The 22,201-nt window shown below is 37.0% G+C and overlaps 3 protein-coding genes across 3 annotated transcripts; 2 read left to right on the top strand and 1 right to left on the bottom strand.

Annotated features, from left to right (window-relative positions):
* Positions 1-369: 369 nt before the first annotated feature.
* LOC109088044 lies at positions 370-1,347 on the bottom strand (the record flags this gene model as incomplete). Its single annotated transcript, XM_019102220.2, has 1 exon — positions 370-1,347. A coding segment is annotated over one exon (639 nt), but the record flags the coding sequence as incomplete, so codon positions are not given.
* Positions 1,348-2,654: 1,307 nt separating this feature from the next.
* On the top strand, positions 2,655-8,015 carry LOC109088029 (ferredoxin-fold anticodon-binding domain-containing protein 1-like). Its single transcript, XM_019102208.2, has 5 exons — positions 2,655-3,441; positions 3,789-3,945; positions 4,102-4,305; positions 4,450-4,608; positions 5,778-8,015. Exons 1-5 carry the CDS (start codon positions 3,273-3,275, stop codon positions 6,829-6,831), a joined length of 1,743 nt encoding a protein of 580 aa, XP_018957753.1. The 5' UTR covers positions 2,655-3,272; the 3' UTR covers positions 6,832-8,015.
* Positions 8,016-9,831: 1,816 nt separating this feature from the next.
* On the top strand, positions 9,832-17,960 carry LOC109088011 (alpha-1,2-mannosyltransferase ALG9-like). Its single transcript, XM_042756999.1, has 15 exons — positions 9,832-10,021; positions 10,697-10,832; positions 11,984-12,118; positions 12,488-12,558; positions 12,656-12,744; positions 12,874-13,009; positions 13,658-13,745; positions 13,911-14,016; positions 14,183-14,305; positions 14,399-14,553; positions 14,707-14,836; positions 15,056-15,203; positions 16,124-16,253; positions 16,625-16,755; positions 17,186-17,960. Exons 1-15 carry the CDS (start codon positions 9,849-9,851, stop codon positions 17,307-17,309), a joined length of 1,875 nt encoding a protein of 624 aa, XP_042612933.1. The 5' UTR covers positions 9,832-9,848; the 3' UTR covers positions 17,310-17,960.
* Positions 17,961-22,201: the final 4,241 nt, after the last annotated feature.

Raw genomic sequence — 22,201 nt, 5'->3', positions numbered from 1 at the left:
ATTTAAAAGCATTGAGGCTAATAATAATGTATTATAATATAAAATGCACAGTCAAACCGTTTGGTGACAAGAATCTGGTCACTCCATCTCCCAAGCTGAATGCTGGAATATATTATGAAATCAAATCTGTTTTGTTCTTGGTGTGAACAGGGCTAAATAATAATTAATAGTCACTAACAGTAAAAAAAAAAAAAGAAAAAAAAAAGTAGGCTAACACTATGCTATTATGAAATATGCCTATAAAAAGCAACTAGCCATAGCAAAAGTTTCTACAGGTCTAAGATTTTTTTTTCCAAATGTAATCCTCATTACTTTTACAACTGAAATAAGATCAGGAGTATTTCAATTCATACAGACTTGAGTACTGAATTGACTGAGGTAGCAGGCTCTTTTTATTGTCTGCAATACTGAATGTTTAAAACATACGTGATTGATCGTAAAAATATCTTTGAAAACAGTCATGCAATCATATACATTTCAATTTTAAATATAACATCAAATATGGTGGCACATATCGGCAGGAAAAAGAATTTGTCAGAGCATAATTGTCAAAGATAATTGTGTGACTGAGAACTAAGAAAGTAAGCAATCTTATATACTAACCCAAACCTCAAACATCATGCATTGACACGTCAACAAATCGGTCTAACACCTAAAGAGTGTCCTGAATGATGCATCTGTCCTGATTTCCTGAGAAGTTTCTTAACTCTAACGAGTGCACTTGTGTTTGGTCAGGAGAGCGCAGATAGTCTCTCCACACCCCCAGCATGGCTGTACAGTGTGAGCAAGCCCTAGTTTCAACTTGCACACTGTACAAGCACCCGAGGTGTTTGAATTTGAAGGCCCTTTCTTGTTTTGAGCAACGAGCTGTTTGAGTTCATTTAAGATGGTCGTGTTGGGTGCAAGAGCAATATCTGTGACCTCGATACGCTTTGGGTCATAGACGCAGTCCTCTTCTAGACCACTAGGCACAGCTTTCATGCCACAGTTAGGAGGTACCCAGGCAGTGTCGTAGCCCTGACTATGCCAGCTCTTCTGTAGAGGATGGTTGTCCTTATCGATTCTTTTGACTTTTCCACAGTCAATGCTTAGTTTAAGCACAACTCTGTCAGTAGGGAGGGATTGCAGAGGATAGCGCTCTGCTTTCTTCTGGTCACGGCTCACATAAACGCCAGGTCCCAGCATTCCACCTGGTGACTGTCTAAAGCCTGTTGTTATGATCAGACGAGCTTTTTGCACAGAGGTGCCGTGATACATGGTATAGAGTCTGCCTGATTTGGGGGCCTGGTCTGCCTGTAGATGACGATCTTCATCATAAAATGCCTCCCAGCCATAGAAAAATATAAAAACAATAATTAATACTATAATAATAATAATAATAATAATAATAATAATAATACACTACCAGGAAATGTTTGGATCTGCTCAGTCTTTATTCATATTTGAAATATTTTAAAATACTAGTCAAAACTATGAAATGCCACAAATGAAAGTATGAAAATGTATGTTTATGACTAAAAATGTTGAAGAAATCAAAACTGTATTTTTGCTTTTTCAAAGTAGCCAACTTGTGTTTAAATTACAACTACCCGCTCTAAAATGAAATTTTACTGTTCTAAAGAAATGGATTTTACTTTGGTAAGGAAAAGTATTTCTAATTTCATTAATTATCATTTCACAAATCATTTATGCCAAACATCACAACATTTTCAAAATGAAACATAAATCCAGTAAAGTTTTTTGAAATCTTTCACTGTACTGTCAGTCCTTTAGGTGACTTTAGTTGTTTAGATTCAGCTTTGAAGTTTGAACTGAAAACGCCAGAACTTCCGCTATATAGTTCAGGTAAAATATGTCATTTAAATTTTTATCGATATATCGATTATGGTAGGCCTATATTATTCTAAATGAAAACGTAACCTTGTTCTGAAGCAAACAAACGTACCTTAAAATACTCCTCGCAAGTGAACAAGAAATGACATGAAACCCCGCGTCTAAACTTTCTTTTTTGCTTATACTTTGAAAGCCAACCTTTCACTTTCAATTTCTTCTTAAACACGTCTTCCTGTCGTGCTGAAGGAGAAAAAAATATATATTTATATTATAAATTAAAAGTGTTTCTTAACTTTAGTAATCAAGGGACGTCAGAGGCTTTAGTTCAGAATGCATTTGTTTAATTCTTAAAAAACACAATTTTTTAAAGGTAAAATAATGTGATACGTCAGTGGCTAGAATACACTTCATTGGCCAGAAGTGCTCTTACGCATAAACGTGGTGGCCAGTAGTGTTGCCATGTCCGCAAATTATAAGCGACTTCGGGATTGTTGTTATTTTTAAACAGGCGGTTGGTCAGTCACTAAATACAGTTTCCCACCTACCTCCTCTATACCAATGATTAATGCCATTAAATATAAATGTATTCACGATTCACTTATTCATGTTTTAGATGACCTGTTAATCTGTGAAAACTAAATAATATTTCAGTGTGACTATTCTGAGTTGCCTTTTGGCGTCTACTACAAGACAATGTAATTATTTCAGTTAAACTCTATATTTCATGTTCATTTATTTCGTAAGAAACTATTAAAACAGATGTTATTGTTAATTCGATTTTAATTTCAAACCCTTTTTTTAGTAAGGCAAGAGGCTTATTTTTCTAGTAAGATCTGGCAACACATCCACTGCGTGCCAGCAGATGGGCGGAAACTTTTGGCTCTAAAATATTACATCTTTTTTGAAAATGTACACGGAGCTGCTGGTAGAAAATTTCTCGTCGTGATATATTTATTGGATCTTTTTTTCTCCCGTCTTTCTTTTTTACCGGACTGCTTTAGGACAAATTGCAGTCGCGCGCATAGTAACGGGTTGTTTTTCACTATGCGGCGTTCCCCGGGGAACGAAACTTCACTGCTGCTGCTGCACGCGAGCTTATGAAACTGCATCTCTGTCTTTTTCAGTTACACTTTGACACGTAAACGGACCGAAAACCTGCTCTTAAAACCACCTCTGGTCTTCAAGAGTCGCGTTAGCTGCGAAACACCGGCGTTACAAGCGGTGGTATTTTAATTAGCTTTCAAACCGTTTCTCGACAGACGTCAGAGCGTCATGCAGTCCAATGTTAATACCGCAGTGTGTCCCGCCAGGCTTTCTGCGCTCAGTTCCAGCTCGATAGTCGGAGGGACGCTGTAGCCCTTGGTCAAAATGTATGGAAAAGTTTTGTTCTCCTACTAATGTGACAGCTTGCTAGGTTGTTTACTTGAGCTTATCTGGAAATGTCCAAGACACGCGAGGTGCTGCTTGTAGGGGAAGGCAACTTCTCTTTCTCGGCGGCTTTGAGCGAGAGCGACGGCGTCGGCGTGACCGCCACTTGCTTTCAAAGCGAGAATCAAATGCATAGACAGGAGGGAGCCGTGGTGAACATACAGCGACTCCGTGACAGAGGTCGGTCATTATGTGATTTCTTCATTCTGATAATGTTGTCTTGCATGCATGTTTTTACTCTTGCGGTGGTTTCTTGTGTCTTTGTTCTCCTGTTTCCATGACATCTGAAAGCTACTTGATCCATTTCAGCCTACCTATAGTTTAGTATCTGCTAATGTACGCATTTTCAAGGAGACCTGTTCTTCCCACACATCAAGTGTCATATCCCTGAATTTGCATGCCTGTAGTCAAGTCCATGCATTTACACATTTGGTTGCTATGGAATGCCAGGGAGGGTTAAAAGCTTCATTGAATTCTGTATGATAATTCCGTGGAGGCCTTGATGTCAATACAAACTCCTATTGCAGGATCAGTCGTCCTCTTTGAGGTGGATTGCACATGCCTAAAGGAGCACGAAACCATTCAGCATAGTCTATTTGACTGCATTATCTTCAATTTCCCTCACTGTGGGCGAAAAAGTGGTGTGAAGAAGAACCGCATTCTGCTGGAGAAATTTTTCCAAAGGTAAGTGTGACACTCTTGTCTTTGTTATGGTGTTACATAAGCTTTACTTCCAGTGTTATGTAATGTTAATACTGAGCGGATCAAGAGTTTCGAGGTCTTTTGGTGCTTTGTACATGTGTGATGGATGGATGTGTTGTGTGTTTGTGTTTTTTCTAGTGCCGTTGCAGTCCTGAAGGACAATGGGGAAGTGCACGTCACCTTGTGCAATGGCCAAGGCGGCACTCCGTGTGACAGTCCAATGAGAGAATGGCACAATAGTTGGCAGGTGGTTGCCATGGCAGCAGAAGCAGGGCTAATTCTCAGTGAAATCCGTCCCTTTGACTGTGAAGCGTATCAAGGATACCGATGTACTGGTTACAGGTAAACAGCTTTGGACAAGTGGACACAGTCCACTACAATGCGATTTAACATGGTTTTTAATTGGAATTGAACTTTTAATGGTCCTGTTACAGTTATGTAATGGCATTCAGTTTCGAATTAATCAAATAAAATTGTTTTGCGAAGGAGTCAAGATAAAGGTTTCCATGTAGAGGGAGCTCTGACCCACATCTTCAGTCGGAGTCTCCCGCACACCGTACCAGAAAAACTGAAAATGGAGAAAACCATTGGGAAGGAGACCGTTTGCTTTGAGCTTCCGGCAGAGTTGAGTAATTATATGAACAGGTAAGTGGTAACTTGTTGCTGACTGGAAAATAGCCAACCTAAAGTGTCTTTATAAGAAACACTTTATCCAAAAAGGAAAACTGTGACATTTAATCACTATTATGATGTTTTGAAGCGTTGGAAACAAAATATAATTTTTTAAATTATCATAGATGTGTTTAAGTGCAACTTGTGTGCTACGTATAATAACTTGGCAAACTTCATAGGCTACAAAAGTTGCATTGACTATGAAAATATGATATAAGCATCCCTGGTTCTCACATGTCTTGTGACCAGATGTGAAGCGTGCCAGAGACCCCCCTTCATTTGAATGAAGATCTACAGCAGAGGGGAAGATTATTAGTGAATAATGCCTTCCATATTGGTCTGTTTCTCACATATAGCTATATTATGGCCCCAAAAGACGACTTGGAATATAGCAGACAAGTCATAAATACTATTTTTATGTTGCTTTTTGCTAGGAACGTGTGAAATGTACAATATTGTAATTGACCAATATTAGAGATTTTCTTATTTAGCTGTCTTGGTTGTACATAATATTTAATTGTTCTTGTTTTTTTTTCTAAATGTTATCTTTCAAGCTATATCTCATTTATATCAATTAGAATCAATATCTCATTTTTCATACCCATTTTATGTATGTTATAATGCTGTGATACAGTTCGCTTTAAACTGATTATAAAATTGATTTTATGTTTAGGGTTTTATTTTATTTAGACAAAGTTGTATAGCATTTTAATATTCATCGGTTTGAAGTTTAATGGTTATTATCCAAAACATTAAAATGTTAGCAGCCTGGATACTTTTTCACAGAAGTCATACGGATTTGGAACGGCATGAGGGTGAATTATTGATGGCAAGATATCCAGTTTTGCATTAATTGTTCCAATAAAGTAATTAACATTCAAAAACAATGCATTTATTGGCATTTATTCATCATTTATATGCTCAGCAAATACAATCCCTTGTTCTATGTAAATGCTAGCATTGTGAAGTTATCTTATCTGCTATCAGTCTTGTAATATATTACACAAAATAGATGGGTTTACACATACAATACTTTTGTCAGTATATGCGTATACATCATGTATTTAATTTAGTGGATTTTTTATACATTATATAGTATATTTGATGCAATTGGTAAATTCTAACCTTTCTTTCTGTGTTAGGGATTTCCTTGGTCAGCAGTCACATCATCCAGTGAAAACTGTCCAGGAGCAGTTACTTAGAGAGCTAAAGTCAGTCTGGCCTGTGTGCACTATGAATGAAGACTTCTCAGAACTGGTAAGCTGCCTACCAGAAACGCCAGAGGCATGTGACTCCACTCTGACCCACTCAGACGTCTACTGGATTAAACCTACTGACACCTTTATATTTGACCAAAGCGAACATGAGCAAAACGACTGTGAGTCTATGGATGACCAACAAAGCTTTACTGGCAGCTATGCACTACGGCCATCTCTGTTGCTGCATGTCCAAGAGATCACCCAGAATGAGGACTTCACCCCTGGAACTCTTCACGCAGTCAGTGGCCTGGTCTTTCAGAGAGTGCCCATCTCCCCGAGCCGTTCTCCTGCATTCCACCAGCTTCTGTTGGTGGGAATGTTCCCTGCAGAATCCCATCCTGTCCAGTGCTTCCAAGATTGTTTGGAGTCACTACTTGCTTCTTATGGCATCTCCTTCGAAAAGGCGCAAACAGGCCTAGAGCAGCATGTGTGGATGAATTCAAAGATGCTTTCCAAGTTTGGGCGGATTGCACATCTACCTTCTTTTTCCTCAGCCCTCGATGAAGATTTACAGTTAATCACTGTCTCGATAAACTTGGATCATTTAGCTACCCTGATTTTCGGCATTTCTGACTGGCGCTTACTTTGGAGCTTCGATCCTCGCTTTCTTAAGCATTTCGAGCTTAATCCACTTGGATCTTTCAGCCCGTTCTCCCTTTACCCACCAAGCTACTTGCATGATATCAGTTTCTGGATGGAACCAGAAAGCTATGATGAACTAGATTTCCACGCACTTGTGCGAGAGGTTTCTTGTGGTGCTGTTAAGGATGTGGCATTAGTCGATCGTTTCAGACACCCACACATGGGTCATGCAAGCCTCTGCTATAGGCTGACATATCAGTCGCCAGATTGGGCCCTCTCACACAGCCAGGCATTGGGACTACAGAATCAGCTGCGGAGGCTGTTACCCCTGCGCCTGCAGGTCACGCTGAGGTGATTGAAGACAATGGATCAAATGGATGAATAATCTCAGATTTAAATTTTTAAGGATGAGGGTTAACTTTATAGATCAGAAGAGTGAGTCTGTTTATTTAGATTGATTTGTTCTGCAGTTTTTTTTTTTTATGAATAAAGAAAAGAGAGGTTAAATTTTAGCAAATACAATGGTTATTATTCCCTTTTATTTAAAACTGACATATCAAACTATTTGAACTAAAGGGATTTTTTGTTCCTGTGTTTGAAATCCTATCATGTTTACATATTGCTCATTATGGTAATTGATACAATTTTTACAATTTTAAATATTGTGGATTTAAGATATATCAAAGAAATGTTTACAAATTTCAGTAGTACTGTTACTTTGCAATGAGGAAAGAAAAAGGAAATATTACAAATTGCATCCTCTCATATATTAATTGAGTATGCATGTTTAGGAATCTCTTTCAGTTAAGATGTAATTAACTGCAAGTCATTTCACCTGATGCAAAAAATTTACTTAAATATTTTTCTAGTTTCTTTGTTTGGCACGTGTTTACATTATCTTTAAAGCTGCATTTGATACTGTGATGTTTCTGGAGTGTCTATGATTATGTTTATGATCATTTGTGACTGTAAATTGTTATATTGCTATATAATTAGACTAAAGGGTGAAGTGTGTCATTTCTCAAACAAATAGAATTGCAAAAATAATGGCTTTTATCACACAGATTACCTGAAACTTAACCTGTTTTCCATTGTTTGGTCAAACATTGTTGGACTGGTTGGGATGCTCAAACTGCTGGAATATCCTGCTGATTAAGTCCAAAAAAGGTAAACATTTTATCCTGGGTCATTCCTGAACCCGAAAAGACTGGCTTGAATGCCATATATAAATAAATGATAAGAATTTCATTTACAACTCCTGCAGAGTTTAGCTCCAACCCTAATCAAACACACCTGAACCAGCTAATCAAGGTCTTACTAGGCATACTAGAAACATCTAGGCAGGTGTGTTGAGGCAAGTTGAGCTAAACTCTGCAAGACAGTGGCCCTCTAGGACCAAGTTTGGTGACCCCTGTCTTAGACTCATCATGGCAAATATCTAAAAACAAGTGCACGCTAGGTGCTGAGTCCAACAATTGCAAATGTAACATTCAAAATGTAAAACACGTTCTGTCATTAAATTTTTTTTTTGAACATTGAGCAAGTGCACGTTTTTTTGGCTTCATGTATTATGGCACCCACACCAAACTATTAATTTTGAAACAGCAGGTCCTGTTTGAGAATACTAAATATGATTTAAGTGCTCTTTAGTGTAAAATCTTTACATTTTCAGGAAAGCAGGACATTTTTTTATTATTATTTAATCACAAAAATTGAACTAATATGAATGTTAAAGAAATGCCACATGTAGCGGTTTAGATTTAGTAAATTTAGGGCCATTTGATGCTAGATGATGCTAACCCTGAAACAACATACAGAACTACCCAAATTTGCTATAAGTTTGATTGCATCATATAATAATTGCTGTAAATAGTGTTCATCATCTGTTGATTATGTCTTTAATTGATTTTTCGTACATTTCTGCAATATGCACATAAACTGACAGTCACCACTGATAAGCTACTACTAAATATTGTAGAAAATAAACAAACCCAAAATAACACACACAAATATATTATGTTAATAGTAAAAATATAATAAATAAAATAAAACACAATAACACAACATAAAAAAACCACAATAACACAAATAAAAACTATAATAGTGAACATATTTTAAATTAAATTGCAATTATGTCTAAATTAACTGGTTTCATTCAAGTCATAAATACCATTTAACATGACTAAGCCAAAAATACATTATACCAAAAAAAAAACACAAACAACAAATTCACATTACACCATTATACAGTAGAACAATTGCAGGTTACTGCTTTACCCTGTATCATCATGGAATATGAATATGCAAATAATTCAGTACCATGTTATTGCCATACCATCATTGTACCATACTACAGTGGTGCAAGAAGGTTGATAATATAATATTATTTCAATAATATTACAATACTTGTACTAATCATTAACAACATTAGTTGTTCAGTTGGCTTAAGTATTACCTAAATGTACTGAAGGAGAATAGATGAGAAAAGTGTGTTATGAGATGTATGTATATTAAAACAGTTGTAGTAAATGTAATTTGCAAATTTAGTAAGAGCAAAAAATCAGATTTGGCAGCAGGGTTATTATAGTTAGGTCATGACAACTCTCGGAGGGATTGGCATGGTAATGCACATGACAATGTTAATGTATTTGGTTTTGACTGAATAGATCTGCTACGCTGCTACTGCTGCGGCAGCGCAAGTACTGAGACTTGCTACTGCCAATACATCCACAACATGCTGCTGTGAGCATGTAAGAAATATTGCTGCTGCAAATACGTGAAATTACCCCCATATAGCATACACGAATCACCTCGCAGCAGATCTACACAGGTGGAGCTGGGGAAGGTGGAGGGTCTCTGAAGCAAGCTGCAATAAGCCCATGTCATATATTTGAATGCTGAGCAGCAAGCTCATTGCATACCGATACAGGAGAGAACCATTCAGCTGTGCCATGTGATAATGACGTCATTAGGTCAGATGGAGTTAGACCTATCGGACTGCGCCATCTAGAGTTTCATGCCAGAACTCTGAATTAAACTAAAAAACTAAACAAAACATAATTTCGTTACAAAATACCAAATCAGCATTTCTAATCTTAATTTAAATTTGATGTACTAAAAAAAAATAAAAAAAATAAAAATAAAACTGAAATAGAAATTAATAGAAAAAAACAGTAACTAATAAAAATGACAACAATAAAATTACTAAAACTTTCAAATTAAAACGAAACCGGAAAGTATTTAAACATATCAAAAAGTATTTTATTATAAACATACTGATCAAACTATAATGATACAATAATACTGAATAACAGCATCTTCAGTGGCTCTTTTATACAGTGGCTCTCCGTCAGTCCTGCGTTCAGTCTGACGATGACGTCACGCACAGCCAGTAGAAACATGGCGACGAAGGCTCTCCGTCAGCGCAACAGACAGGGAAGCAAACACGACGCGAACAACGTGAACAGCACACCTACCACTGACAACCGAGCAACAAATGGCGACAAATGTGTTGAGGAAAATAAGTCCAGTGACCCCCGAAATGAGTAAGTAACCATTAAGCCAGTCCAGCTCCGGCGCGGTGTAAATGTAAATGATGTGTGCTATTGACAGGTCGCTAGCTCGCTAACCTCTGTCTGGACATGCGATTTATACAGATAGCAAACCCATGTAATGTCAATAGTCTGTCTTAACAAGCGGAGAGAGATAGAAATGCTGAAATGTAGCAGGCGACACGAATAAGCTCGATTCAGTGTAACATGACGGCTTTCATTCATTCACATCACAGCTCTACCGGGATGCAAACATCCAAAACATATGCTGTGGTTTATATAACGACTGCTCTTTCATAAGCTGGAGGAGTGCTTTAGAGACACTAGATATTGGCCAGTTTTCTACTGCTTATAATATATTTGATGCTGTATATATCAGGTGCACATTCGCGCATGTCCAATTTCATAATCTTCTTACATAGTTATACAGGCATGAGGAATAATATTACCCTCTGTTTACACTGTTGTCTTTTGTTCTGTGTGGAAATCTTGAATTTCTCATGCACATCTGTATTGATCATGCTTGTGTGCATGAGTTTTAGACTGACACTGTTTTGAATACTGAAATGAATGACAATCTTGTATAACCCTGTGCTCTGTTCCCATATTGCTTATTAGTTTGCTCCCAGATAAGCACATTAGCTCCTATTACCCGGCTCTTCTTTACAGGTCATCCAGTAAAGCAGGACAGGTGTGGGCTCCTGAGGGCTCCACGGCCTTCAAGTGCCTGGTTTCAGCCCGCTTCTGTGCTGCACTGCTCAGTAACATCTCAGACTGTGATGAAACCTACAATTACTGGGAGCCAGTGAGTTACTCATTTTCCTGGTTTACAGTTTTTGGTAAACTCTCAGGGTACAGCAATAAGGATGGCCCGGGACCAGTGTGACCAGTTTTGGGGCAGGTGATGGAGCTGTCACTTGTTCTGTGGTTCCAGCGACACATTCTCTCTACAGCTTATGTGTTGTTATGCGTCTTTGCACACTTTGCTTGAACTTGATCTTCTGTGATTAATTCGTTATTATTGTTGCAGTTCTGCTGATTTTGATGCATCATCAAGTTAACCTTATTGGTCTGGCTAACAAAGATTTTGTAAAAAATTGCCAGATTGACTTGTGATAGATTAGTTAGTTAGAATTATAAAGCGTTCATAAGAAAATCACAGCAATCATAACATACACAAAAAATACTTTTGTAAATTTGCAATTACAGCTGAGTATTATTATAATTGATTAATTACATAAAAATAATTAAAAGACAAAAAATGTTACATTTTCAATTATTGATGGAACCTTTTCAGGTTGTAACATGACAGCTTTTTTATTCGACAGCTTTAAAAAAAATTATAACATAATGGAGCAAAATATTTGTTTACACATACTATATTATACATCTATAATATAACCTGTTATGACAATTACAGTATATATATTTTTAACATTATCTTTTATGCATTTAGTATTAAAATGTATTATGTTTATGGTCGGACAAGTGAACAACTCAACAACAATTAATTCAACACTTTTTTTATTATAAAATTATATATATAGAAATTATTATTATTTTTTTTACAGTGTGACAAGTGAATTTGCAGGGCGAGTGAAAAGCTGAACTACTGGTCTAACTGGAACAGCAGAAAGCATATCCGTATTGTTGAGCCCTGATCTATGTCACTGTTGTGTCCCATGATACCCTGGGGTATTTATCAATAATAAAACCCACTAGAAACTGTTCAGGTGCAGTTCAGATGCAAAAGCTTGCTTTTGTCTTCAATAGAAAGTTTATTTTTTTTAGTCTATTCCTGATCACAGACTATTAAGTTAAAAACCTTATGGGTTGAATGGACCATATTGCTGAATTTTAATCTTATTTTGAAAATGATCAATTTGGTATATTTATATATATATAAAAGAAAGGTTCACTCAGCATTCTTTTTATTTCTATCTTTTTGCTGGCCAGACTCACTACCTGCTGTATGGAACAGGAATGCAGACATGGGAATATTCCCCGGCCTACGCGATTCGTTCCTATGCGTATCTTTGGCTCCATGCCCTTCCTGCCTGCTTTCATGCCAAAATATTACAAACCAACAAGGTAAACTAGACACCAGCCTCAAACTGATTGTTTATGAGTTTTGATTCTATGTTTTTAAGCATTTGTAATGTAGTAGGGTGTTTCTAGGATCAGTGAGGTGGCTACTTAACCTCACTGGAATCTGAAAATTGGATCTCAAATCTGAAGAAGATAATCCTTGGAGCTGGATTAAAGCACTACATGATGTAATAATCTTTTATGTGTATTCAAAGGGTATATTATCAGTTTATGTATTCCCTGGGAAGTGGTGCTGCTAGCACCATGCTGAAGAAAATAAGACGAGCGTTCCTTTTAGATACACAGTATTTTGGCCAGCTTAGAGGTGAAAGTTGGCTGATATGTTGTTACAATTTTTTTGTTCCCATTCAGGTCCTTGTGTTTTATTTCCTGCGCTGCATGCTAGCTTTTACCTGTTGTGTGTGTGAGCTCTACTTCTACAAGTAAGTGCTGCATACTACATATTGCACCTTATATCAGCTAAAATAGGATTTTACAGTAAATAAGGCTTAAAGATCTAATCTCATGGATCTCACACAGGGCCGTGTGTAAAAAGTTTGGCTTGCATGTGGGCCGACTTCTGCTGGCGTTCCTCGTCCTGAGTGCAGGGATGTTCTGCTCCTCTGCAGGTGAGTCAGTGGGCCGTATTTGGCGTGTCTGGTTGATCACAGGGAAATTAGACGAAAACTGTTTGTGTGCTATCTTTCTTTTTTGACGTGTGTATGCACTGCAGGTTAATGTGTTTGTGTTATGTGCAGCTTTCCTCCCCAGTACGTTTTGCATGTACAGTACAGTGGTAGCTATGACTGGCTGGTTCCAGGGGCGCCCAAGTCTGGCTGTGCTGGGTATTGCAGCGGGGGCCATAGTGGGCTGGCCCTTCAGTGCCCTGCTGGGGTAAGAAATAGTCAATATTTTATATGTAGAGTGACTAGAAGGGTCCAAAATGTTTTCTACCACAAATAAAAAATTTCCTCCTATAAATATTCCTATTCAGACATGAATCTGTATTGCGTTATTTATATTAAAATGCATTGTTTATTTTAACATAAAATGAGACATACACACTACCATTTAAAAGTTTGGGGGCATTTTTACCTCAAACTTTTGGTACTTGCTTCTTTTTTACCTATTGTAACTTCCAAATCTGCAATTTTATAATAGGATTTAATCAGCTAGATATTCAAATATGGGGCTGTGTGTTTTTCCCACAGATCAGAATTGCTTGTTTAGCAGGTAGATAACCTAGATCCCACTTCTTTTTTCTCACTACTGCTATCTAGTCTACTCTATACTTGGAGAGAGAGAGAGATAAAATGCAAAAATCGCCAAGAATAATAATAAAAAAAGTGAAGGTAACATTGTAGTTCTTGCAGATTAATCTATGAATTATACTGCAGTTCCTTTAAAAGTAAAATGGCTAGTTGCTATGTTTTATTTTCTCAACAAAGTCAATATTTACGCACATTTGGTGAAAAGCCATAGAAATAACCCTGATCAGCCAACTAGGTGAATTCAGGCTCTGTTTACTGTTTGTTTCTGCAGCATACCCATTGCCTTTGACCTGCTGTTTCTGAAGAAGAAGTGGAAGAGTTTTATCACGTGGACTCTGGTGGCATTGCTTCTCTTTCTGGTTAGGAAACTCATTGATATCTGTGTCCATCTTAGGCTGCTGAATTGTTTTTGTGTCCGACTTCAGACACTGAGATTCCATCAATAATAAAATGCCATTTTAAAATAAAATAAAAAATCCAAACTCTGTGTATTATACTGATAACATTGTTACGTGTTTCTGTAGGTCCCTGCTGTTGTAGTAGACAGCTACTACTATGGCAAGCTGGTGATTGCTCCTCTAAATATAATACTATACAACGTGTTTACTCCTCATGGGCCGGAACTTTATGGTACATTTCAGATCATTTGTATATACATTTAGAAAATAATATTGACTCCTATTAAAAATAAACTAAAATTGTTTACAGTAAAGCATGTAATTCTTAATTCTTCTCATTGCCATAAGATGGCATCAGTGATCAAAATTGTAATAATTTTTTGTTTTTTGTTTTAAAGGCACAGAGCCCTGGCATTACTACTTTGTGAATGGTTTCCTTAATTTCAACATTGTATTTGTATTGGCCCTCTTTTCTCTTCCTCTCACGGCGCTTATGGAGGCAATGCTTCAAAGATTCAATGGTAAGAAGGATGTGTCTTTGACTTGTTTTGTGATATGCGTGCAGTGTTTTGAACATAGTGTTAATCTCATGTTTCTTACTGTATAAATTGCAGTTCAGAACCTCGGACAGCCGTACTGGTTAACCCTGTCTCCTATGTACTTGTGGATGCTGGTGTTCTTCACTCAACCACACAAAGAGGAGCGCTTTCTGTTTCCCATCTACCCTCTCATCTGTCTGTGTGGGGCGGTGGCTCTCTCATCACTGCAGGTTAGGAATACTGTGTTGATACATTGGTATTGAATGATTAGAATGGTATTTATTTACTCTATCCTTAGTTTGCTAAACCTGCGTAAAATATGAATGTAATACTTCAATTCGTTTCCTTTTTTTAAACTGTTTTCTGTCTGTTTATCCATGTAGAAGTGCTATCACTTCATATTCCAGCGCTACCGTCTGGAGCACTACACCATCTCCTCCAACTGGCTGGCTCTCGGCTCTGTGCTGCTGTTTGGAGTGCTGTCGCTGTCCCGATCTGTGGCCCTCTTCAGAGGTAAGGGCAAAACATGCAAGGGCTCAACAATAAGGATGTTGAGAAAGAGATACAGAGAGAGAGATTTAGACTAGTTCTGCTGAAATATGCCCTCATATTAGAGTTTTACTAGCTGACGGATGAAGTTGAGGATAAAACAAAAGGATAAAAATCATATTCATTACCGTAAAGTGCTCCTTTTATAATGTCTCTCTCACATGTAGTTGCTGTGTGTTTTAGGCTATCATGCTCCGCTGGATTTGTATCCAGAGTTTCATCGCATTGCTAAAGACCCTGCAATCCACACGGTTCCAGAAGGAAGGCTGGTCAATGTTTGTGTGGGGAAAGAGTGGTACCGCTTCCCCAGCAGTTTTCTCCTGCCCAACAAGTGAGTTTGAATTCTGATTAAATTCTCAAAAGGGCCTTTCGCATCACTTTAGTTCCAGGACTAAATGTACAGTACTACAGTACTGGGACGATTTTGCAGAAACTATTTCCCAGTACCATTTAAAGGGTTGCATTTGAACCGACAGTGTGTACAAGGAAGTGACGTAAGCCGGTCGACAGCGACGTTATTTGTGCGCAGGGTTCAACAATATTAACAAAGAAGAACAATGTTAATAACAGGAGGATGGAAGACGCTGTGATCAGAGCTGTTTTTGTTGTGTCTCGCGGAATTCACAATAATGGACATGGAATTTTGACGTATACGTAAAGTGATTGAAAGAACGGAACGGAGGACTAAGAATCTCCAACGACAACATGCAGTGCTACATTTGCTACAAGTGCCTGCACTTCAGCGTCTGTCCATCTATTGCTGTTCGTCATACTTGCGAAATAAGTTGACACAATGTTTACACTGTTATACGGCGTTTTAAATCATGGTGGGTGAGGGCGTTTTCGAACACGTCTGACCAATCAATGTCTACTTACATCACGGGTAGTACCAGTTGTGATGGTTAGACCCTGCTCCGGAGTAGGAGCTAATTTGGCTCTCGAAAAAGGCAGTCCGGTACTAAAATCGCACCCAGTTCCGGCGGTGTGAAAACGCCAAAAAGTGGGTAGTTCCACAATTCGTTCTGGTACTATGAAAATGTTCCCACGGTGCGAAAGGCCCTAAAGACACCACATGAATATAAACCCCGTTCAAAAGTCTGAGGTTAGTATGAGATGTTTTTGCTTTTGAAAGAATTTTAACACTTTTATTCAGCAAGGATGCATTAAATGGAAAAAATCTTAAAACCCACAAACTTTTGAACACTATTATATGTCTATGATACATAATAACTGTATCATCTTGTTTTACAGCTGGCACTTACAGTTTATCCAGTCAGAGTTCAGGGGTCAGTTACCTAAGCCATATTCCATGGGTCCTGATGCCACCTGGATAATCCCATCAGACATGAACGATCAGAATCTTGAGGAGCCGTCACGATACGTTGAGTGTTCCACTACATATAATTTCACTTTAGCTTTGACTGATTGCAAGGTTATGAAGCCTAATAGCTGACTTGAATTTGTGAAAGCGCGCTCTGTTTTTTTTTTTTTTTTTTTTTTTTACGAATCAAGATCAACAGTGATTCGACTTTTTTTCTTTTTTACATACTTCCTCTTCATTATCTTAAGCAGTTCAGTAAAGTCTTCAATAAGGGGTTCTGAGTTTTAATAGGAGATGCATTCAAGATGAACAGCCCAACATTTGTTTTAAAGTGTAAAACTGTTAAAAATCTCTTAAAAATGTCTTGAAAGATCAGTGTTGCAGCTGTATGTGAAGTACACATGCAATTTTCCATGTTCTCTTGCTCTCAGGTAGAACTGAAGCGGTGTCATTACCTGGTGGATCTGGCAACAGAAACAGAAGCCCCTCGTGAACCACGATACGCCACGAACAAAGAGGAGTGGAGCATTATTGCCGAAAAGCCTTTTCTAGACACTACTAGGCAAGTCTTTTTATGTGGAGAATGGACAATTTTGAAAACGAGTGGAAATTTGTTAACATACAAGAGACTCTTGTGGGTAATCCATGCAGAGTAAATGAATTCTACTGTAAAGAGTCATTGAACATTGTAGGGTGTGTGCTTATCCATTAGAGGGCCCCCTTGTTCTTTTAAAGATGCTATGACATCATTGTCAAGGGCTCATCATAAATTGTTGTGAAACTGGATGTCTGATCATCCTAAGAGAGATTATGCTTGACCCAATTTATCAGTAATTATCTCTGGGTGTCTTTATTGACCAGTTCATGATGGATTCTAGGTTCTAGGTCATTTACAAGTGATTTTGTAGACTGTCTTTTTTTTTTTTGCTTTAAAAGTTGTTGGTCTGTTCATGACTCTGGTGCTGTTCCATTTCCGTGTCTCTCCCACACAGGTCGTCCAGATTGCTCAGGGCCTTTTTTATCCCATTTCTGTCTGAGCAATACACCACCTACATCAGATATGTCATCCTCAAACCAAGACGACCCAAGCCAACCCGGAAAAGAACGCAAGCCTGATCTGCCGTTCCTGCTATTTTTCCTTCATTGCATCCCTCCATAAGTCCTCGCTTCATCATTTGGTCCCAAGGTGCTCCTCCTAAACTCTTTTTGTGCACACGTGTGTGATCATTTTTGTGCATGAATGAATGATTGCCAGAGTGACCATCTTGGCTATCAAGCCATGCAGCACCGGCCAGAGCATGGATGCCTTACCCGATCATCTCCGCTTTATTCCATTCCCTTTGTTCCTTTATTCCTGCTTGGGCTTCTCTGCATCTTTCTGAAGCTCTTCAGAAGACTTCTGTTTAGACAACCCTTTAAGGACTACAGTCCCTTGTTTGCTATGACCTCATCCTTGATCTGGGACAATGAACTGAACATTAATGCAGACCCAAACCAGATCTGACGTGTCATCATTCATCCATCCATCCAGAGCTGAACTTCCTGTTTGAAGAACTGGTCCAGGCAAGCCCTCAGCATCTCAGGATGAAAGTTGCACCAAAAACTCTCTTGGTTTTCTCCAGTTCCGTCGGCGGTAAATGTGGCCATCGACTGTGAGTTCAGACTGCAGACCGGGACTACTGAGTGTTTACATTCCAAATCATGTTTTTCATCTTAATCATATCAGTGTTAACTGTGATTGAGTCAAATAAAAGAAGGCTGTCTTAATGTGTGGTTGTGCCATCTCAGTAAGCCTAGAAATATCAGGGAATTGTTATTTCCTACAAGTCTAAAACAGTCATTGAGGCATGTAAAATCTTAAATCAGTAAAATTTCAAATTTTTCCTCATTTTGCCCAAAAAACCCCCCCAACAACATATTTCTATTTAATATAGAATATTTTTCCTAGTTCTGTTCTTGTAAAAAATTACAAATATCTATTTTATTTTAACTAAATAAATCAATTATCACTCATTTCTATTAAATATGTAAACATAATTTCTCCCTAGATTTGCTCTGTCAAAAATTACAAAAAAAGACATTCTTTACTTATAAAAATGTTTTCTAAAAATTAGCACATATTTCTATATAATTTTAAAACATGTAAATGTTATGTTTTTCCTAGTTCTGCTGTGCTCTAAAAATTATCATATCAACTATTAAAATAAATAATCTGTCGATAAATCCACAGATAGGTAAATCCAAACAAGGTTAGGCTGGCGACTCATGTAACACATTGACAAGACCCAAAAAACAGACAGGAACTTAAATACACAGACCAAAGGAGGATAATAAGTTATAACAGAATAGAATAATATAATTTAAATCAGTTACCATGACAACCACTAACAAAGGCAGGAATGGTGAAAACACAGACAAAGTCCATGTGGTTGTAACAACAACAACCATATTTATATTTTATATAAAATTTTGTAGTTTTATAAAAAAATTCAACAGATATCACTAATTAAATATTTAAAAAAAAAATATGTAAAATTATTATTTTCCCAGTTCTGCTCAGTTTAAGTTTACATTAAAATACTTATATATAGATATATACAGAGAGAGAGATTCTAAATTAACATATAAAATTACATATATAAAAAAGATTCTAAAAGTGTATTAACTAAAAGATCCCTTTATCCAGTAATCATGAAGGACTTGAATGGTCATGTTATTTCTTTGGTCAAAAATTGTGAAAACCCTGCGTTTCATGTCAGATTTGTTCTTTGACTTGCAAATGGACGAAGAGAGACGAAGATAAGCATTAACTAACGACTTTCTAGAGTCAAGTAACATTTTAAATTTGTGTAACTACTCTTTAAAAATCAGGTTTGATAGAGAGGCTGCTTGTATTTTTATGATGTTAATGTGGTGCTCTGGGCTCCATAGAGGCTCAGATTTATCACTGAACAGCATCACCCAGAAACACGCATCATTTCCCTTGTGTGTCATTGTCAGTTCTATAAGAGAGAAAATAGGTACGCTGTGGGTATATGTAAACATGCTGAGGACAATCGTGGGATTATTAAGCTGTCTACAGTGACGACACGTTAAGCCCCACAATACTACAGGGAACTCTGATCTTTTTTAAATCCTTCCATTGACGCTATACACTCTGACGCAGAAACCCCTCTGAAACATAGATGAGACATAGTTTTCCAGGCACTGTTCTATGCTTCATAATTTAAATGTGATTTACGCTTAAGTGGAGCAACAATTCAGAACTCCTGATGTTTAAATGTTTACTGTGCTTTAAGAAAGTTGCTCATTTTTATGCCATTGTACTGATGCCTGCTTAAAAGACCAAATTTTACGAGTGTAAAAAGTCTGTTTGGATGCATTGGTTTGAGAATATTTGTAACACTGATTACAATTAAAATGACAATATATGAAGATTCCTTCAGTCATAAAAAAAAAATTAATAACGGGGAAGTTTTTTGTGATTGTGATTTCCAGGACTGGAAAAGTCAGATTAATCTTTTAAAGGAATAGTTCACCCAAAAATGAAAATTTGCTGAAATACTCACCCTCAGGACATCCGAGATGTAGATGAGTTTGTTTCTTCATCTGAATAGGTTTGAAGAAATTTAGCATTATGCTCTACAGTGAATGGGTGCCGTTAGAATGAGAGTCCAAACAGCTGATAAAAACATCACAATAATCCACAAGTAATCCACATGGCTCCAGTCCATCAGTTACTGTTGTGAAGAAAAAAGCATTTGTAAGAAACACTCCATCCATCATTTAGATTTTTTAAACTTCAAACCATTGCTTCTGGTTAAAATATAAGTCCTCTATAATATTTCTTTATCCTGTCTGAATCAGGAGAGAAATATTCACAGATCAAGCACTGCTTGAGCTGAAATGGTCCAAAACAGTTCCAGACAAATATGTGGATGACGTTTGATGTGAGTGAACAACAGAGGACTTTATCACTGCATGGAGGAAGAGCTGTTATGGATTGTGGAGTCAAATTTTGTCTAGAAGCAATGATTTAGTGTTAAAAACAGACTCTCATTCTGACAGCACCCATTCACTGCAGAAGATTCATTGGTGAGCAAGTGATGTAATACTAAATTTCTATAAATCTGTTAAAAATGAAACAAGCTCTTCTACATGTTGAATTTTCTATCTCTATCTCTCTCTATCTATCTATATATATATATATATATATATATATGCATATTTTTTGATGGTAGTTAAAATTCAATGCGTGTATATGGCTTGATCGTTATTAGTAAGGGCACAAAACTGGATCAGACTGGCATTCAAAAGCTCGTCTGTTCCACTTTTTACATGTCAAGTCCACATTTAGGTCAATGATCCACCATCTGCAAAGCCTCAGATATGATGAAAGCAGGTAAGTGTATTGTCCTGACCAGTTGCTTCTTCACCCTGGCAGGATCAAGCCACCTGGCGCTGTCTGTCGGCAGATGACAGGCCAAAACCAGGAATTACTCAGCCTTTTAAAACGGTAAGCCTGTTTTTATGCTGTGTATTATATGTGGCTCTGCCCTTGGTCATAAACATGCTATTTTGTGAAGCAGCTTCCTGCTGCAGAGCGTTGTCTGAAATTGCGTCCTGTATCCAGGGCTCCAGATTGATGTCATTTTATGCTGATACTGATTTCCTACTTTTATTCAAACCTGCACAACAACAATAGAAACAAGCTTGATCTCAAGTCACCTTAATAGGGTGAGATGGATCAGTGCAATCGTTGCATATGTGAAGATGAACACCATCCTTTTTTAAAACGCAAACTAACAAAAGCAGGCCTAGTATGAATAATGGATGTCAGTGTGTTTTAATTGAACACAAATTAGCAACTGAATGCAGAACAGATGGTACAAGACATTTTCTGTGCATATTAAATAACGATTTTCACAGTTCTCATGACCCTATTTCTTCCAAAGTGGGTTTGATTCTTATTATATCTTGTGTTATTTAAGCATTTGCTTGTAGAAATCAAGTTTTCAAATTATGCGTGTAGGGATTGTAATGCACATCAAGAAAAGAAAGACTCTTATTTCAGTTTCACTGATATATATTGTAGTTTTTGTTAATATTTTGAATTAGATTTTATTTTTTATTATAATTTTACTTTTTATTAGTTATTATTTATAATTTTTATAACCATTTGGTATGTTTTTTTTGTTTAATAATAATAATAATAATAATAATAATAATAATAATAATAACAACAGCTCGTGTCATAATAATATTCAATTTATATTTATTTTTAACCGATAATAATAATAATAATAAAATAATAATAATAAAGAGAACAAACAAATGACACACATAATCTTAAACTATGCATAACTACTGAAATAACATCATTCTGGGTCATTCATGACACTGGAAATCAAAGGTCAAGTTGGGTGCAGTGCATCATGGGATACAGCATTTCTTATAGTGTGCAACTCTGGTTACATACTGGATGTTTTAGCAGATGTAAAATAGGTGCATACTGAGCACACTGCTCAGCATACTATTACTGCAGAATAGTAAGTGGTATAATCCTAATTCATTATTTACAAAAAAATTTATAGGAAATGCTTCCTCAACATACTTTCAGCAATAGTGAAACATCAATTATGTATAAATAAAATTTAAAAAAAAAAAACACACAAAAAAACTTTTAATTAAAAATAATGTAAATATAAAGGAAATTGGACCAGGTGTAGAAGTAGGCTACTTGTTTTTCTAGTATTTAGCCCTATGTATATGTTATTAGTCTAGTACCTTGTTAGTGAATCACTCTATTTTGCAGAACATGATTTGTGTTTGTGAATGTCTAGCTGTCTCATTTTCCTATAAGAAGAAGAAGTGTTTGTGAAAGGATTTAAGCTGCCGTTAAAACCAAAAGAATAATAATAAGAAGAAGTGCTGGTGAATAAAGTGACTACAGTCAGTGTGCTGGGCTGCTGGGGTGCGCGCGCATCTCGAGCTCGTGCTCGTGCACT

This window comes from Cyprinus carpio, chromosome A5 (assembly GCF_018340385.1).
Source record: "Cyprinus carpio isolate SPL01 chromosome A5, ASM1834038v1, whole genome shotgun sequence".
NCBI classification, from domain to species: domain Eukaryota; kingdom Metazoa; phylum Chordata; class Actinopteri; order Cypriniformes; family Cyprinidae; genus Cyprinus; species Cyprinus carpio.
The sequence above is the reverse complement of the archived record's forward strand: the minus strand, read 5'-3'. Positions and strand labels throughout refer to the sequence as shown.

Coding starts and splice junctions, on each gene's coding strand:
- LOC109088029 (XM_019102208.2), top strand. CDS start 3,273: ATGTCCAAGACACGCGAGGTGCTGCTTGTAGGGGAAGGCAACTTCTCT. Junction 3,442..3,788: donor ACAGCGACTCCGTGACAGAG/GTCGGTCATTAT, acceptor CTCCTATTGCAG/GATCAGTCGTCCTCTTTGAG. Junction 4,609..5,777: donor TTGAGTAATTATATGAACAG/GTAAGTGGTAAC, acceptor TTTCTGTGTTAG/GGATTTCCTTGGTCAGCAGT.
- LOC109088011 (XM_042756999.1), top strand. CDS start 9,849: ATGACGTCACGCACAGCCAGTAGAAACATGGCGACGAAGGCTCTCCGT. Junction 12,119..12,487: donor AAATATTACAAACCAACAAG/GTAAACTAGACA, acceptor GTTCCCATTCAG/GTCCTTGTGTTTTATTTCCT. Junction 13,746..13,910: donor TGGCATTGCTTCTCTTTCTG/GTTAGGAAACTC, acceptor GTGTTTCTGTAG/GTCCCTGCTGTTGTAGTAGA.